At 48.1% G+C, this 18431-nt stretch overlaps 1 protein-coding gene across 1 annotated transcript in view; it reads right to left on the bottom strand.

Annotated features, from left to right (window-relative positions):
- Ark2c (arkadia (RNF111) C-terminal like ring finger ubiquitin ligase 2C) overlaps positions 1 to 18431 on the bottom strand; it is a 107006-nt gene that overhangs the window by 26382 nt on the left and 62193 nt on the right. The window contains exon 2 of the mRNA XM_060377013.1: positions 2816 to 3131. Coding sequence (XP_060232996.1) covers positions 2816 to 3131 — 316 coding nt within the window. The remainder of the gene's footprint in view (positions 1 to 2815; positions 3132 to 18431) is intronic.

Here is an 18431-nt window from a genome sequence, read left to right as displayed (position 1 = left end):
GAGAAATTTCAAAAAAGAAAATGCAAAAGGCTGAGAAACACTTAAACTTTGAACATCCTTAACCGTCAAGGAAATGTAAATCAAAGCTACTTTGAGATTCCATCTTACACCTGTCTAAATAGCTAAAATCAACAAAACAAGTGACAGCTCATGCTGGTGAGGATATGGAGTAAGAGGAACACTCATCCATTGGTGGTGGGAGTGCAAATTTGTACAGCCACTGTGGAAATAAATAAGTTCCTCGGGAGCTAGGAATCATTCTCTCTCAAGATCCAAGTCTACTTGGGCATGGATTCAAAGCATGCTTCACATCCTCTGCTACCACAGAGACACTTGCTCAGCTATGTTCATTGCTGCTCTATCCATAATGACCAGAAACTGGAAACAATCTAGATGTCCTTCAACAGAAGAATCAATAAAGAAAATGTGGTATGTTTATAAAGTGGAATGTTACTCGGTGTTTACAAAAATAAATAAATACATGAAATTTGCAGTTAAATGGATGAAAGTAGAAAAATTGCCCTAGGTGAGGTATCCCAGACCAACAAGACAAATAATCGCTTGTATGTGGACACTAGCAGTTATGTCACTGATAACTACAATACATAGAAACAGAGAGGTTAGGTATAGAGTAAGGGACTGGCTGGGGGGATGCAGATAGATCTCATTATGGATGGTAGGGTAGGGAGCTGGAAAAGGAGAATTGGGATGGGGGAGAAGGTAACAAGGGAGGAACACGGGGAGAAACAGCTAAAATTAAGGGTCATTTGAGGGGTAGTGTGGAAACCTAATACAGTAGAAGCTTCCTAAAACCTATATAAAGTTAGCTAAATGAATTGTCAAATAATGGGGGAGATAGACTTCCCCCCACCAACCGGACATCTCTTGTCACCAAATAAAGTTTTCAGCACCAGGATTGGGTTACATGTGATTGCGTTGTTGGCCAAAGGAATCCCATGAAAATCCCCAAACAATCCAGGCTGTTGCCAAGACTGTAGATTGCTCTCCACAAACTGACAGCAAGGCCTCATTACTGAGAACAACACCCACACAACTCATTGGACATTGAAAAATTGAGCTGGTGCCTATATTCTAATGTTTTTGGTACGGGAAGGTACTCAGCATCCTACCAAAACTGAAAAGTAAACACCAAACCAGCCACAAACCCTCTGATCTATAATGCTGTCCTGTCTACCAAATTTGCTAGGGCAAAGGTGTCACAAGGCTTGTGGGAGCAACCAACCAACATCTGAATTTATTTAAGGCCCACTCCATGAGCACTGCTTGGTGACCAAGAACCTGAGACTAGATAGCCTTGGACCTAGGGAAACCCAGATACTACTGTTCTAAAAAACAATAACAACAAAACAAAAACAAAAGCAACAGATAAACAAAACCAGCAATAAAAGGACTCCTAATGACATTCTGATATACTCATAGATGGTTGCCTTGCCTGGCCGTCATCAGAGATGGGAACATCAGCAGCAGATAGGGACAAATACAGAGAACTATTGCCAGCCATGAGAGAGACAGAGAGAGACAGAGAGACAGAGACAGAGCTTGGAACACAGCTCTAAATGGGATGTCTCCATCAAATCCCTTTCCTCAGACCTCAGGGACCTCCGTTGAAGAGGAAAATGTAAGAGCCAGAGGGAATCGAGGACAGCAGGAAAACAGGCCCTCTAAACCAACAAGAGCAAAGCTCACAAGAACGCACAAACTGAGGCAGCATGCACAGGGCCTGCACAGATCTGCACCAGGTCCTCTGAGCACACATCATGGCTTCCAGTTTAGTGTTTTTATGGGATTCCTGAGTGTGTGAACCAGTGGGTCTCTGATTCTTGTGCCTTTCCTTGTGCTCTTTCTTTTTCTGATGTTGGTTTGTTTTGTACAATTCCAACTGTTTGTTGTTGTTGTTGTTGTTTTATCGTATTATGTTTTATTTTGTTATTAGCCCGTAGAAGCCTGTTTGTTTTCTAATGAGACAGAAAGGGGGTGGATCCCAATAGGAGGGGAGCCTTGGGGGGTGGATTGGGAGGAGTAGAGGGAGGGGGAACCATAATTATGTGATTATATTACTGTGAGATATATTATGTGAAAAAAAATTTCTATTTTCACTAAAAGGAAAAGAATTAAAAATTAAAAAGAACATGTTATAAATTTAACATCAGTAGTTTTGGTATTTTTAATGAATTAATAGATACTTTCAAATTTCGGTAAATCCATATAAGCAGAGATTCTTTGCGGTCATTAACGTTTTAGTGTGAAAAAGGCCCTGACGCCCAGAAGACAGAGAAGCACCCAGCTGTGCTCGTCCATTTCTTCCTTACAGCTGAGGCTCAGCGATATCTGGTTATTGCCACGTCAGGATATCTGATTGCTGCTAATTTTATTCGGTTTCATGGGCATACAGCCACAATCTCCAACTAGAGGTTGGCCCTTTGGAGGACAGGACTGGAACCAGTCACTTCCTTTGATTCTGGTGTGGTTTGGGGAAAATCAGAATCAGGCGGCCCTGAGGGCTGGAGGGGACTCGAGAGGCCTCAAATCTCCCACGCTCCGAAAGTCCACCGTGAGCATCACTGGCCACTGGCCACCCAGCCCCTGACCCTGAGCTTGGGGGATATGAGGGGTCACGGTAGGCTCTGACCCGAAAAGAATGCCACTAACAGAGGCAAAAGCCATCCCTTGCAGAGCCGCTTTGTGACTGCAACCAATCCTGGCTGATAGAAGCACAGTCCCAAACCTTGCCCCTGCCGCCACGCCACACCCCTCCCGGGCCCCGCCCTCTTGCCTTGGCCCCACCCCTGCCTACCTGGGATGCGAGACGAGCCTGCGGTGCTGAGCTTCCAGGAGCTGCTGCTGCAGCAGGTATTGCTGGTGCAGGGCCTGAGGTAGGAAGGAGGGACCTGTGACGTCCTGGAACTGCAGGGTGGGCAGCGGGGTCAGCGACTGGTGCAGCGCGCCGCTGTGCTGGTGGGCCGGGGCCATGTGGGCGCTGAGGCCCGGCTGCGACTGCACGGGGTGCGCCAGCGGGAAGTCCGGGGCTAGCTGCTGCGGCTGCGGGGGGCCCAGGTGGAAGTGGCGGCAGGAGGTAGCGTGAGGATGCTGAGACCTTTGAAAGGGGGCACCTGTAGAGGCAAAAGACAGAGTTCTCCGTGAGGACCTGCGAAGGACCATCCCACCTGAGCTGGGTCTGCACCCCTGGACAGCCTGGAGCTGGAGCTTTAATACCTGTGCCACCACTTTTAATGCTCCCATGTAAAGGTTCTGTGCGCCTTAACAGAACATGTTTGCTTTCATGTACAGAGAAGCAGCCTTTTATATACACACGCGTTAAAAGGATTTCGGGGCACCTGAAGCCAGCCTGGCCTTCTTGAATTAGACTCCTCCCAGTCAATTTCTTATGTACACATATAGAAAATGTAGGGCGACCTAGCCAAGCCCTGAACTTTACGGAGGAAGTTCCATTCAAGCATAAGCAACTAGAAATTCTGTGTTGCAATTTTAAATGGGAAGGCATCACAGAAATGACCTTTAAAAATACCAGTCAAGCACGGCATTGTTGGCTCAGGCCTTTAATCCCAGCACTCGGGAGACAGGTGGATCTCTATGAGTTCCACACCAGCCTGGTCTACATAACGAGTTCCAGAACAGCCAGGGCTGCATAGAGAGACCTTGTATCAAAAGGGGGTGGGGGTGGGGGTAAGTTAAAAATTTTTCATCAAGAAATAAAACGTCAATCCATTTATCGTAAGATTAGAATTTAAAGCAAACAAATCCAGGTATAAACTGGATTCCGGTCATATTTAGCTTAGGCTCCAGTATTTTTGTGACTAGGACGAGCTTAATTACAAAGCTTTGCGGGTGCGGGGATACACAACACATCGTCAGCACTGGAAGAGCCCTCCCATGAGGCAACCGGCAGACCTGTCATTGCAGAACGATCCCCATTGACGCCAAGAGCGCAGGAGTAAGAAAAAGACAGGGTCAGAGGGAACAGGAGAGACGATGCCAGCAGGTGTCAACAGAATGGGGAAAACAGGTGGGGGAATTAGCAAAGCTAAGGAGTCAGAAACCCAGTCAGGATCGGAGGTGGCAGCTACTTCAGAAGGCAAGCGACAGTGTGGGTCTAAGCAGAAGGAGAGTGGTGTTAGTCTGCCCACTGCAAGCGGGGTCAGGAGAAAGTTTATTCCAAAGTCTATGGAACTTTGGGGCCACCTACATTCCTCTGTCACCGGGTATGTGACATTGCCCTGCCCTCTATAGAGGTACACTGGACTGGAATCTGGGGTGTGGTGGGGGTGCTTCTTCAAACAAAGTTATCGGTCCCAGAAGTGCACTACAGGTTCTTATGGTTCCAGAATCACCCTAATAAAATGTGTAGGTCCCCAGTGCTGGAGAGATGGCTCAGCAATTAAGAGCACTGGCTGCTCTTGCAGAGGACCCAGGGTCAATTCCCAGCACCCATATATGGCAGCTCACAAAGATCTGCAACTCCAGTTCTTGGAGACCTCACACCCTCACACAGACATGCGCGCAGGCAAAGCACCAATGCACATTAAATAAAAATAAATAAAAAAATTAAATGTGTAAGTCCTAAACAGCCACTGTATTTGGAAGCCCACTAGTTGAAAAGCTATTTCTTGTATATGTGCAAAGACTTTCTAAACAGCTGTTGGTGACTTCCTCTGACTTAAATCAGGCAACCCAAAGATGACCAGTCTTTTGAAAAGGGCTACAAAGTGAAGAGATAGAACATACCAACTTTTATATGAGAAAAAAAAATCCAAGAAAAAAAAAAAAAAAAAAACAAGCAACAAAATAGGAGACTATACTCTAAGGAAGTGAATGTTCCCACACACAAGGCTGATCAGGACTCCAAACAGGTCTGGGAATCTGAAAGTTTGTCTGGGAAAGAGGAGGGTGAGAAATAGTGTTTGAAGGAATTTTGCACACTGACAGAGACTTCGGTAAGAATGTGACCACCGTAAGAAGCAGAGGGGCACTGTTCATCGCCAGGGAAATAAAAAGTTGTGCAAGTGTCATTATTACACATGACTTGGTTCAACAACAAAAACAGTATGTATTAACCATAAAACAAGTAGCTGTTTTGGAACAAAAAAATAAATAATGTGAAGAACATAAACAATGGTCAGGAATTTTAAAATCAACAAAGAGTAATCTGATGGTTTAGTTTGAAATTTACAGGATGAGGTTCATGATACAGGAAGTACCTGCCCAGCTCTAAAGACTTGGAAGCAGAGGGCCACCGCCCTGAGGAATTTGACCGGGGCTGAGGGGGGAGGGGTGAAAGAGGCAGACAGTGAGTGTTTGGTTAAAGTTAGCTTGTATTGAAGTTTGTAAATGATGCACATTTCACAGATTTTTGTAACCTACATATATAAAAAGCGATGAATAAAAACAAAAACAATTTCTGCCCAACTCTAAGTCAATCAGAATAGATTTGTGTAAAATGAATTGATCCGAGAGTATTTGGATAAGTCAGGTCCCTCAGCCTTACCGGGGCATCCAGAAACTGAAGCCTGAGAAGGCAGACACTAGCTCCCCCTTCTCAAGCCACCATCTGTCATCACACACAACAAAAGAGGAGAGAATCAGCAAGACAGGAGAAAAGAAAAAGAAAAAAAAGCCTGCTCAGAAAAGATGCAGGAGCAGAAGATGGGTGGGACCACACTGGAAAGAAAGAAATGGAGCTGCTTGTTTCCAAAGGGTGATTTTGGCTCTGCCATAGAATTATGTGAGACACATACAGGCAATTTTGAATTTCAACATCAATAGAGACAGGTAAACTTAATTAATAATATGTAATAGGATGCCTAAAATGGTCTTTTTAACATGGTCAGTATACGAATGTTTTGAGCTTCATTCTGTCCTATTTCCATACAAGTCTCCACAGTCAGCTGTGCTCTTCCGATGTCTTCCATCCCATGTAGTAGGTGGTGCGTGGCTTCCTTGTGGACCCTGCAGCTGGCAGGAACAGGCCAACACCATCCATGGAGCACAGCTTTACAGGCTTTCCCTCATGATCTTCCCCCAGATGGAATAGGGAGTACTCCCCGTCTTACCTTCGAAACCCAAGCGCCATAGCCTGGTATTTAAGTTTCGTACTTCCCGATTTCCCTAAATCCTGAATGGTGTGGGTGCTCAGTAAATGCCTGGGTGTATGCCTGGTTATGGGAGAAAATGAGGGGAAACAGAGGGGCTGGGGCTGACTGAACTCAAACTGTCTCAAAACTGACTGAGATAGAGAGGAGTATGGAGACCCTGGATGAGCCCCGGGCTTAACAAGGGCAGGCACAGATGAGGCCAGCTGGCCAGTGACTTCTACCTCTGCCCTGCTGGGCCCTGTCTGGCTGCCAGGAGCAGCCACTGCCCCTCCCCTCCCACAGCCCCACTGGGGGAGTTTCACACTTTTGCAGCCTCTAGTTGGTGCAGAGCGAAAGGGACAACAAATGCCAGATACCCTCCTCCAGAATGGGCAGTGGAGGACTGTGGGCTAAAAGCACGTGTCTTCTAACACCAAAGGCAAGTTCAGCCTGCGTAGGCCTCTTCTGTTGTGGGACTAGACATTCCCAGTCACCTCTATCCCCAGGGAATTCCTGAGCCTCACCATCTATACACAAGCATAGAGGCTGGGAAGGGCCCAGCTCAGCCCTGTGTCTTTGCGACAGTGCTAGGTAACAGCTGCCCTTGTTCAGTCTCCAAAAACCAACAGCAAAACTCAGGGGAATGTGGAGTCTGACAAGCCAACAGCCAGCAATGTCTGAACAACCCTGACATCCCCAAGTCCCTCCGCCCTCACTCCCTTTAGTAGACAACCCGAGTTTTTTTCCCATTAGAGTCATTCCATCCCATTAAAAAATAATTTCCAGATGTCCCTGATTCTTCTATGCATTTATCATATTTCCCCAGGGTTAAAATGCCACCAACTGAAAGATTCATCATGAGCTAAACAACATTTCCAGTGAGCAGGGACATCAACAAAATAAACCCCACCATATTAAATAAACATATCAATTACAAGACACAAATTACTATCAGAAGGGGGGGAGATGTATGTCTTAGGAGTCGGAAAATTGATGGTGACAGTCACCACCCCTTGAGACTTGGGCCAGGAACTCGATAATAGGGCCTGGGCTCAGGCGATGCGGGTGCAAGGCTGGGGCTGGAAGGCTCAGGATATCCCTGCACACCTGGGACCAGGGAAGCCCACAGGTGTGTGGCCTACCTGGTACACATGGGACACGGGACAGGTGCTCCACAAATGCCTAGGAACTGGCTGCCTCGTGCCTCTCAGGCAAGGAGCCAAAGAAGTCGGCAGCTGGAGAGTCAGTAGCTCTGAGGACTGAAGAGCCCACGCAGCCCAGTCCGGGCAGGGAAAGAGAAGGGATAAGTGCTGCGGGGAAGGTACAGTGGCATAACAGTGACAACGCTCAAGTCTAAAAGGTTTGCTGATTTGCATAGGGCACACCCCTCTGAGTGAGTGACAGATGGAGATTTAAGTCTAGGTGGCTCCTTTGAAAACCCAAGATGAGAAGACAGGGCAGAGTCCAAGGAACTAGGAGCCTGGACTAGCCATGAAAGAGGCTGGGATCTGAATGCCTGTATGCTCAAATCCCAACCCCCAATGCGGTTGTATTAGGAGGTGTGGCCCTTGGGAGGTGATTAGCTCTCATAAAGGTATTAATATCTTTAGAAAAGAGACCCCAGAGTAAGGGGTCTCGCAGAGTAAGGACACAGCTGAGAGGCACCATCTGTGAAAAAGAGAGCCCTGGCTACACACTGGGTCTGCCGGCATCGTGAGCTTGGACTTCCAGACTCCAAAACTGGGAGTAATAAATGTTTGTTCTTTACAAGTTACGCAGTTTATAGTATTTTATTAGAGTAGTCCAAGGGGTTCTGGATGGGGTCTCCCTCAGGGGATAGTTGTGACAGTCCGTCTTTACTGTCAACCGATGGGACTGGGAATCACTGTGTAAGTAACTCCAGCGGTAGCTGTGAGGAGTTACCCAGACTGGCTTCACTGGGGTGGAAAGGCCTACGTGTGGGTATTACCATTCCACAGGCTTCCCAGGCTGAATACAAAGGAGAGAAGTGAGCTGGGTAAGGCATCTGTCTTTCCTGACCATCAGCACGATGTGCTGAGCCATCTATGTTCATAGCGCTATGCCTTTCCCTCCAGGCTGAACTGAGCCAGAATGACCCCTCCTCCACAAACTCCTTTTGTCGGGTGTTCTGTTGCGTTTACAAGATGATGTAACTAATACAAGGGTGATACAGAGACAGGTAGAGGATGCCCATAGGATGCCTTGCTGTGTCTGAGGACAGTGCAGTCAGAACTGGGCCTAGGTGGGAACAGAGTGCTAACTAACAGACGCCAGTACCAAAGTCCCAGAAGACCAGCAGAAGTTCCTCCAGGGAAGACACAGACAGACAGACGGATGGCTGCACACATCTGCAGTTCATTCTTACAGGCACCCACAAACTTCAGGGCTGAGACGCACAGCATTCAAGTCCTCAACGATGGAGCTGCCCACAGACACTCCAGGCACAAGTCAGTCTGAAGCCTTGTCACAAAATACCCAGCTGCCCTGGATGAGACTTCCTGAACTCCTCCCAGGAGTAGTCACAGGACCCTGGGGTGGGGGTGGGGGAATGGGAACCGGACCCTCCAGGGCCTTGTGGAAGCTGGCAGCCTGTCGCCTCCTGCCCAGGCTGGTTCTCAGGGTGTCTGGTTTCCTGCTGTTCCTAGCTCATTGATCCAGGTCACTCCCCATCAGCCCTGATACAAAACAGGGAGCAGGCACTGGAGCAGAACCCGTGGATGAGTCAGGTGGAGATGAAGGCCAGGGAGCCCCCTCCTCAGAGGCTCCATGCTGGGATGGAGAGGGGACAGGGCCAGCAGCAGGGAGAGAAGGGCCCAGCCTCATTCATGGAGCTCTGTGTATTCCTTTTTGTAAAGCTCACACAAGCGGCTGAGACTGGGTCCTCTACAGAGCTGATGTCTGTCCACAGAGGCCTCTTGGCAAGTCACTTCCAAGGACAGGCTCTGTCCAGTGTCAGGGCTCCATCTAAGATCTCTCCTCACAGTCACAGTGGACTGGGCCTCATTTTGACTTGTGGCCTGTGTATCCTGCTAACAGGGAGCTCCCAGGGAAACCCCATTTCAGCAGGCCTCTCTGCTTATTCACAGGAAAGCCAAGTAGAAGGCACAGGAAGATTCTGAAGAACCAAAAACATGTTGGCCTCCAGGGCCCCACAGCTGGACAGACCTGACCCGGCCCCATGCCACTGTCCCCTGCTGAAAGGAGCATATGATGCCGTGATATGGTACTGAGCATCTGAAGTGGTCACAGGCAGTGAGAGGCAAGAAAAGGCTGTGTTCTGGGGACTGCCACTTTCATCTTCCTGAAGCCCAATTCTGAGCATTCTAGCCACACCCACCTCTCTCCCTGCTCCTTTCCAGTCCCTCTAGGGTCCTTGCCTGCCCTCCATTTTGGCCTGCCCTATGCCTTGGCTGCTCTCTATCCCTGACAATGCCACCTTCCCCCACAGACTGTCACAGCTGATCCCCCCCTTGACTGCTCAGGGCACGTGACAAGAGCCCTCGGAGCCCACCAAGCTCTTCCCAGATGATGAAATCACCCTTGTGCTTGGCCTGGGGAGTCTGCCTGTTGTACTTGGCATTTGTACAAGAACTTTACCTCCAATAAGAGCCATGAAGTGAGCATTTTCAGGGCAAACATCATTCAGCAAATGTACTTTCTTTTTAGGGGCTTAGATGTATCCCATGAGGGACCAGGAAATAAGAAAAAGGAAGAAAAGGAGGTAGAAAAGAGAGAGAAGGAGGATTAAAAACATCCAGTACCTTAGAGAAGGAAAGGATTAAGTTACCATCTGGAAAGGAAATTGATTCTATATGATGTGGTCAAATATTCTAGCTAAAGATGGCGAGGCCTTCACTCCAAAGATGAAGAAGGACCTTGAGTCCATGAAAGCTGGGGTAGTGTGCCGTAGGGCTCTCCAGCACTTGAAACTAGACTTCAGACACTCTGAGTCCTAGTGTGATGTGATCTGCCCTGCTCTGCCTGTCACAGAATCCCTCCTCCCATTCCAGGATCTGCATACACCCATCCATGTTCACACATGGCCTTCCCAGAGATGAATCCTCCTGCAGACCTGGCTGCTTAACAAGAAAGCATGCCTTGACCCTGGGAGTCCATCTCCCTTTTGATTTCCCATGCATCTGCCAAGCACCCCTGGGAATGCACCTATTCCTGCCTCAGGAAGTAGCTGTGAGTTGGCGTATCAGTCTGCCACTGACATCCATGGGGAAAGACAAATTGTATGGCATCTCCAGAAATCCCCATAGAAAAGGCGTTGACACCTCACCATTGACAGAGTTTAACTGATGGGAGAAAAGGGCAGACAGGCCTAGAGTGCTGGGAACCGTTCAGACGCCTTGTATTAAGGTGAACTGGTCCCTGATGATGGGCTGTGAGGCCACTCAAATTACCTGGCATGAGGAATGGATGGAAATAGAGTTGTGAGCAAGGAAGCATTCTTGGAGGTCGTCAAAGGGATGAAGCCCTTCTGATAGGGAGGTTGGAGTCCTCCCAAGCTGATCGCTGAAGATGTCACAGAAAAGGAGAGCGGGTGCCAGCAGGGGAGGTCCTGTTTGGGCTTTCCACGAAGTAACACCAATTCTGTGCAACAAACACCCCCTCCGCCCCTTCCTGAGTGTGGTAGGTTGAGCACAGGTGAAGTTGCCACCTGGTCAGCCTCAACTAAGATGGCCTTTACTGGGGGAGGACAGAGAGAGCAGCTTGGGGTCCTCAGGACTGAAGGCCTGGCATGTGAGCCACAGTGCAAAGAGATGGAAGCTCCTCATTAGAGCTCCTCTGCATGGATTCCAGGAGCCCCCCTTTCCCTGAGACAGTGTAGCTTGGAATCCTATTTCCTATATTCTCCCTGCATCCCGGGAGACATTCAGACTTGGACTCCTTGGGATGAGGGAATGTATCCCTTGTGATTCATTCAGAAGTAGATGTTTGGGGAAGTGCCACAGGAAAGAGGGAGAAAGGTACCCCGCAGAGAGTTGTGAATGACAGCCTCAGGAGTCTGGGGTACATTTCTAAACAACTACTTGACCACAAACCAGGCAAATTGAAGATGAAGAAAATGAAAGTGGGCCATCTGCCCAGAGCCCAGCTGCCTGGGCCTTTCCTCTGGCTTCCCTTGCTTCTTCCAGGTAGCTCTGCTCAGCTGTTGTTCTGCTCTGATCAGCCCTAAGAGGCCGATTCCCAGGCTGAGCCTCTTGGGCAGCCAGATGTCTGCTTTCCTGCTTCTCCATGTTTTGGTTCCCTGTCCAGTGGAGGCTTAGACAGGAAGTGATATGCCCAAAGGGCTCCTTTACAGCCCAGAGCAGCTTTGTGATGCTTCCCCAGGGCCAGTCTTTGATCTCTGATGAAAAGCTCAGCTTCTCCCAAGGAGCTGGATTCCAGCTCTGAAAATGCTGCAGGGAGGGGACTGCAGTCTGAGGGAGCCAATTTGTCCATGGTTTTGAGGCAATTAAGCAGCAAGCCTCCAGCTAGTAGCAAGAGCCAGTGAAAGGAGTCTACAGAGGTGGATGGCCAGAGACAAGATGTAATCACAGAAAAGAAAATACCCTTTCCCCGTTTAATGCCATTTTAGGGTGTCTGTGAGCATTCGTTCCCACTATAGACACAAGAGTACATTTTCTGGAAAGCATCTGGAGTCCAGAGACCTGTGACATGAGCATAGAACTATGTCTACCTCCTTCACCTCCATCCAAGCACCTGACAACAGATACTAGTACACGAAAGCCTCACTAAATGAAGAGGTGAGTGACAACGTGGACGAATGGGCATGCTGATGTGCAGGAAGCAGCACTGGGCTACAAACCTCAGGAGAGTCCGAGCCGATGCCTCCCAGCATTTGAGCTATGTATGGATTTGCAGATGTCAGGGGAATGAAGATAACTCAAGCAGACACGGGCAAGGAGACTAACCTTGAAGAAATGTGGAAAGAAAGGGCAAATTCTTTGCAATGAGCACAGAGTCATGTGCCCAACATGAACCATCAGTCAGTGAGAGTAACCATCAAGTTAGCCCAGAGAAAGAAGTGATTTCAAAGGCAGAGAGGAAGCTCCCGGCAGCCACTCAGGGCAGAGGTAGTAAGGCTGTTCCACAAATGCATTATTGGTGTTATGGTTTAATGATGAAGTACCCCCCCAAAAAAAAAAGAAACCTTGTGCATGGGGGAGCCTTGTTCCCAAGGCAATGCTCAGAGATGCAACTTTAAGGAAGTGATTGGATGGTAAGTGTCTAGAAGCTGTGGGGAGGAGGGGCTGACTGGAGGAAGTGAATTGCTGGGTAGTGGGGGATTGCCTTTGAAGGGTGTATCTCTCTGCTTCCTGGATGACAGGAGATGAGCAGCCTCTGTCAGGAGCTCCTGCATCTGTGATGTTTTGTCTCACTGCAAGCCCAAAGCAACAAAGCCAACCAACCGTGGATGGAAACTTCTGAAACCATGAGCCAAAAATAAGCTTTTCCTGCCTTAAGATGTTTTTCTCAGACATTTGTCCCAACAATGAAAAGCCAGCATGGCCGGCTTACATAAATCAGGAAGTCTTCTCAGGTTGTGAGTTCAGAGAATTTCCTAACTTATACTTAATAAAGATGACTCAAGTTAAGGCTGGATGTGGAGGTACACACTTTCAAGAGGCAGAGGCAGGCTGGTCTCTGTTAGTTCGAGGCCAGCCGGGTCTACAGAGTGAGTCCTGGGGCAGCCAGGGCTACCTAGTAACACTATGTCTGAAAAACAACAAACAAACAAAAACACCCTTCCAAATCCCACACCTTCCCAGATGTGCCTACCTTATATAAACACTGCTCGCTTTACTGGGTGCCCGGAGAATAGAACATGCACAGATGCACTGACACACACACACACACACACACACACACACACACACACACACACCAGCCTCCCTGTGGAGGCTGCCGAGCATGGGTTACACACACACAGACCAAACTGACCCATGAAGGTGAATCAAGCTACAACATCCTCCCTTGGCCTCCACTGCTCCCAGAGAGTTGACATCAGGTTACTGTTCCCCTCTCTGCCTGGACCTGCCTGCTGTGCACTGATAAAGGGCAGCAGGGATGAGCCTTGGCTGTGGCTTTTCTCAGGAGCAGCTGTTTAAGAGACCATGTTCTGGGATTTCAGACAGTAGCCTGGTGAAGCTGCTGTTCCAGCCTCCCCTTCCCCCCTAAAGCAGCTGCAGGGTAGATGGGTATCTAGTTGCCTTTGGAGGGAGTCAGAGTCAGTTAAATTCTCAACCAGTACCTTCCTGGGATACTCCAGCTAGCACTCCAGAGTGTATGCGTGTCTTTGTAAGAGAGACAGCAACAGAGAGATGTTTATAGAAATAAAAGAGAAAGGAGGGTGGGAGAGAGATAAGGTTATAAAGAACCAGAAGGGTGATAACAAAGGCAAGAGAGAAGGAAGGGAGGAAAAGAGGGAGGGTGGAAAGGGAAGAGAATATCTGGGAGCCACAGAGCTGAAGGTTTCTCTGTTGGCAGATCCTGGAGGACAGTCTTGCAACCAGGCCCATTTCTGATCCTCTTGTGTGACTCCATCAGCCCTCTGGCTGTCTCTGTTTTGTCCTGTGACTAGCCCTGTCTTACCTCTCCCCAAGCAGACCTGGGTTAGCTGGACTTTGTTGCTTCTGCTAATCACTTGGAATTCTATGTAGTTATTTCAGGCCAGCATCCCTTCCAACAGGTCACCCAGCTGAACCAAAAGTGCCTCGGGTCCAGCCTTCCTGTTCCCCGGCAGGAAAGCCCTCAAGAGAAGTGAGGCTGCTTATCTCTAGTCCCAGCTGCTGATCTTCAGAGTTAGCCTCTGACATCCCAGTTGTCCTAGGTGGCAGGATCAATGTACCACCAAGTAGAAATGTTTTCAACCTCGGCTGGGCAGCCCAGAGCTAACTTCAGATAACTAGAGGTATCCCCCAGATTATGAGTTCACCCATTCCCCTCTGCCAGCCCCCACTCTTCCAGTCCAGCAGAGGGCAGTCTGCCAACAGCAGCACCCCCAAGCTGGCATCACCTTAGGGGAGAACCAGGGACTCTACTCTGGAAGCCATGGTGCAGTAAGAGCATTCCTGCTGGAGCCAAAACCCAGGAAGGGGGTTGCTGCTTCAGATTAACCACTGATCCTCTCATCCATTTTCAGAGTGGAGATGTGCAAAAGAGGGTAATACATTAAATCTCTACTTTGCAGGGTGGGGGAGCAGGAAACCATGGCAACGCCAAATGAGGTAGCAAGCCTAGGGCACAAAGTCTTGCTCCGCCCCAGCAGCTAGGGATCCAACAAAATGTGCAATAGGTCTCTCTGGGTCACACTGTCATGCCACAGAATTAGATGTCACTCAGAACTTGACTTATTCATTCAGAATAATAAGGTTAGAGGAACAGGGAGGGGCATGGTTGCGTGCCTACTATGTGCAAGTAATCTTCCAGGTGCAAGGAATCCAGCCACAAGCAAAACCAACACCATGAGAAATGTGACCTCCTTCTGCACTGCTCAGGTGGCTACTGCATGAGAAAGGTGCCTGGTTCAACTAATAAGCCATGCATATACCAGACACCAGAGACTTAATATGCACTTACGTAAAAATAAACAAAACCTCTTTAAATTGATTACATATTGAAATTCCATTTTAGATATATGTTGTATATTGTTAAAATCAATTTCAGCTGTTTCTTTTTACTTTTTTAGGTGGTTGCTAGAAAAGTTTAAATTGCAAAGGTATCTTGCATTATATCTTCATGGACTGTGGTCGAGACACTAAATAGATAGAGAAGAACATAAGTCACTTATTGATGATGCTGGTTTCGATGCTGGTGATGGGAGCTACCCAGAAACCTGAAGCAGGAAAGGATGGGGTAAAGGAAGTCTCACTGTAAACAGGCTGACCAGGAGAACCTTCACTGTGAAAGTACCTTTTGCATAAAAAAAAAAAAAAAAAAAAAAGAGCAGATGACTAAGCAGGAAGAAAACTAAGCAGAGGCAGATGAACTGCACATGCAAAAGTGTTATGGTGAGCTCGGGCCTGGCATCTGGCTTCTGGACTCATGCTAGGTGGGGTTTAGGTGAGACAAATCTTGGTGGTGGGTATGGCATCATTCGGGATCTCATTGGTCATTTACATACTGAAATGAGATAAGGAACCAAGAATGATAGAATTTGACAGTTTCCAAAGAAAAAGCAGCAACTGAACAGGACATAATGGTTTATTGGACCAGGGCAGTAATGGTCAAGGACTGGCCATGTCCAAAATATTCTTCTGTTCCAAGTAGAGAGAGCCAAGTTTGTATGTGGATTCAACATGGAACACGAGAGACAGAGGACAAGGAGAATTCTTGATCTCTTTGCTTGAGCAACTAAAACAATGGTGTAGTTGATAATTTGCAAACATGCCCTCCTCCTCCCATATAGTCACCCACCACATCTCTTCCTATCAATAGCTGTTTCCTACCTCTTGAAGCCTGCTTGGTCATGTGACTGAGTTTGGCCAAGAAAATACAGCAGAAATGACCCCATGTCAGTCCTGAGCCTAGATCTCAAAAGACTCTGAAGTTGTCCCTGTCTTTCAGTGTCTCCTGGTCTTCTGTCTCTCCACTCCTTACTCAGCCACCACCATGTGCATAAGCAAAGGCTAACCACTACAGGATGAGATGAAACAGTGCCCTGGCTGAGGCCACCTCAAGCCAGTCTGACCTTGCTACTTAACAGCTGAGCGCAGATTTGTAGGGAGACTCAGGTAAGACTGAAATCACTTTCTAGTCAGCCAAGTCCAAGCAAGCTGAACAGATAGCGGCTGTTTCTGGGTTAAACAACCATTCTGATGATGTTGCCATTTGGTGAGGTGGGTACTCTGTTTTGAATTCTGTGCTAATTGGTCTGAACGTTACATTAATCTAAATACTTAGCAAAAGCTTCATCTTCTCTCCCTAAACACCCAGATAGTTCTCAGGACGGAGCTAGATGGCAAGTGGGTAGGAGTGGATGAACAGGATAGATGGATGATGGATGGATGGATGATGGTGGGTTCATAAATAGATGGATGGATGAATGGGTTGTAGGTGAGTTGGGTGGATGGATGGAAGAATGGTTGGTGAGTTGGTGAACCGATGGGAAGATGAATGAATGGCAGGTGAGTGGATAGATAAAGAGAAGGGTGGATGGTGGGCTGTTTATGAATTGGAACTCTAAATCACAGGCTAGAGCCCTATCACTCTTCTCCTGAAAAAGTCAGAAGAGCAAGTACGTCTTGTCTCCCTGCCCACTGCTCTCTTGAATTTGCAGACAACCCTTGATTTCCTAGAACTTTTAGAACTCACGAAATAGCAACAGAATGTGAAACCTGCAGATCCATGTGTTTTTCTTTAAAACATGAAGTACTGATTTTTAACTTGTTTTGACATTCCACACCCGGCCTCTCCCAGATGTGCTAGCAAACAGACAAATCAATTGTTTTGAATTTTTCTCCCTTTCCACCCCCATGCCATTTTAATTGTTAGCAAAAATGCCAGCAGCAAAGTCAAGAAGGCTGAGGACAAACCCTAGTGCTCAGTAGCCAGCCAGCATGGCGCTGGACTCCCTAACTCTTCCTTCCAACAGTTATTGTGAGTCGCCAGTGCTCCGACACTGTTTCCTGCCTCCATGCTCATCATTCCTCCCGCCCTGGGAGACCAAGGCAAGCTCTGCTTCTGTCCACCCGTGATAGCCTCATTGGCTCACTTGACATCCTAGAAAGCTTCTCCAGCTCTTCTCCACAGCTACCTAAGGCAGCTCATCCCTATTTCAGGGGCAAGATACAGGCGGAAAGGGTCGGAGGTGTGGCCTGGAGCAGGGGCCTGAAACCTGCGGCTCTGATTCTAAGTCTGCCTTTCACTCACTGTCAGCACTGTCAAACCTGTGTCCTGCACAGAAGGTATGGTGCTCCTGGGGCTCCTGGAGCCAGTCACTGGAGGACTAAAGTGGACATTTTAATAGGCCACGTCAGATAAGCACCAGTAGGGCTACTCTCCCCAGACTGCTCCAGTACAATAGGGTAATGCAGCTTTCTCCCTCCCCTGCCCCATCCTTTGGGCTTAGGTTCCAGATGGTACCTGAAGCTATGGGATTCCTGTGAGCCACTTCCTGCTGGAAGTGTTACTTAGATGAGACGCTGATCACTCACATTCTTCTGCAGCCCTGGGTATCAGTCCTGGCTTCCCAGTTACAACATTGTGACAACAGAAAATGGACCCCAGCAGGCCCAGTGGCCTTTCTTACAGCCCTCCCAGCCTTCCCACCCTTCTGCTGAGACAGGATAAGCCCTGGTCCCACAAGCTGTCTGGAGTTAGAGAGAGAGAAGCTGAAGCTAGAGAGAAAGTGAACATGTGTGTGGTGTGGGCACAAGCAGTAAGTTGGTGGGTAGCCGGAGTATCCACCTATCCCACAGGAAAACTAGCCTGCCTAGCGGCAGAATCTTGGGACTTTTTGGTTTTTAGACAGAGTCTCATTAGCCCACACAGGTCTGGAATTCACAATCCTCCTGCCTCATCCTCCTGAGTCCTGAAGATGCCCCTGTACCTGGCTATAATAACTTTTTAATTAAGCAACTGCCCTATGCCAGCATAGTAGAGAGGCTTCCTCGAGGAAGCACTGGGCTGCTTCTGCCTGGGAAGCCAGGAGAGCTGCGTTCAAGTCTAGCCTTACTATGTGACTTTAGCAAATACCTCATCCTGGCTGAACCTCAGCTTCCCAGCCTACAAAACACACACAGTATTCCATCTTCTCTACCTCTAGGACTATTGTGCAGTCAAAAGAGGCATGCTACAGGAAACAACTTTGACATTTTAAGAGACTTACACAAATGAAGCCTGATATCACAGATCCTACCATGAACACTTACCACCCAAGAATGTGGCAGCCGTTGGATGAAGTTGTAGGATTCCCATTGAAGCATGTATGCAGGGAATACATGAGAAAGACCCCTGAGCTCTGGGCACAGTCGTTTCCATGAGGAGAGAAGCCAGTGGCTGGGAGAGGGGAATGTGGGTATCTCGGGAACTTATATATGCCCTTTCCTACTACAACTTTTGGATATATGATTTGGGTTTTAAAATGCTCTGCGTGGGTCTTCAAAACAATAAAAAAGTTGGAGCAAGAGAAATAGAAAAGGGTTTGTTTTCTTCCCTTCTTGCCCTCCCATGCCCTAGCCCAGGTGTCCAAGGTTTCCACAGCAGGCTCTTGACTCTTTCCCCAGACTGTAGCTCCCCACCTCACCCCTACCAATAGAGATAAACAAACTGAGGTTCAAGGGCTAG

This window comes from Meriones unguiculatus, chromosome 2 (genome assembly GCF_030254825.1).
Source record: "Meriones unguiculatus strain TT.TT164.6M chromosome 2, Bangor_MerUng_6.1, whole genome shotgun sequence".
NCBI lineage: Eukaryota > Metazoa > Chordata > Mammalia > Rodentia > Muridae > Meriones > Meriones unguiculatus.
Note: the sequence above shows the minus strand (reverse complement) of the source record. Positions and strands in the feature narration are given on the sequence as shown.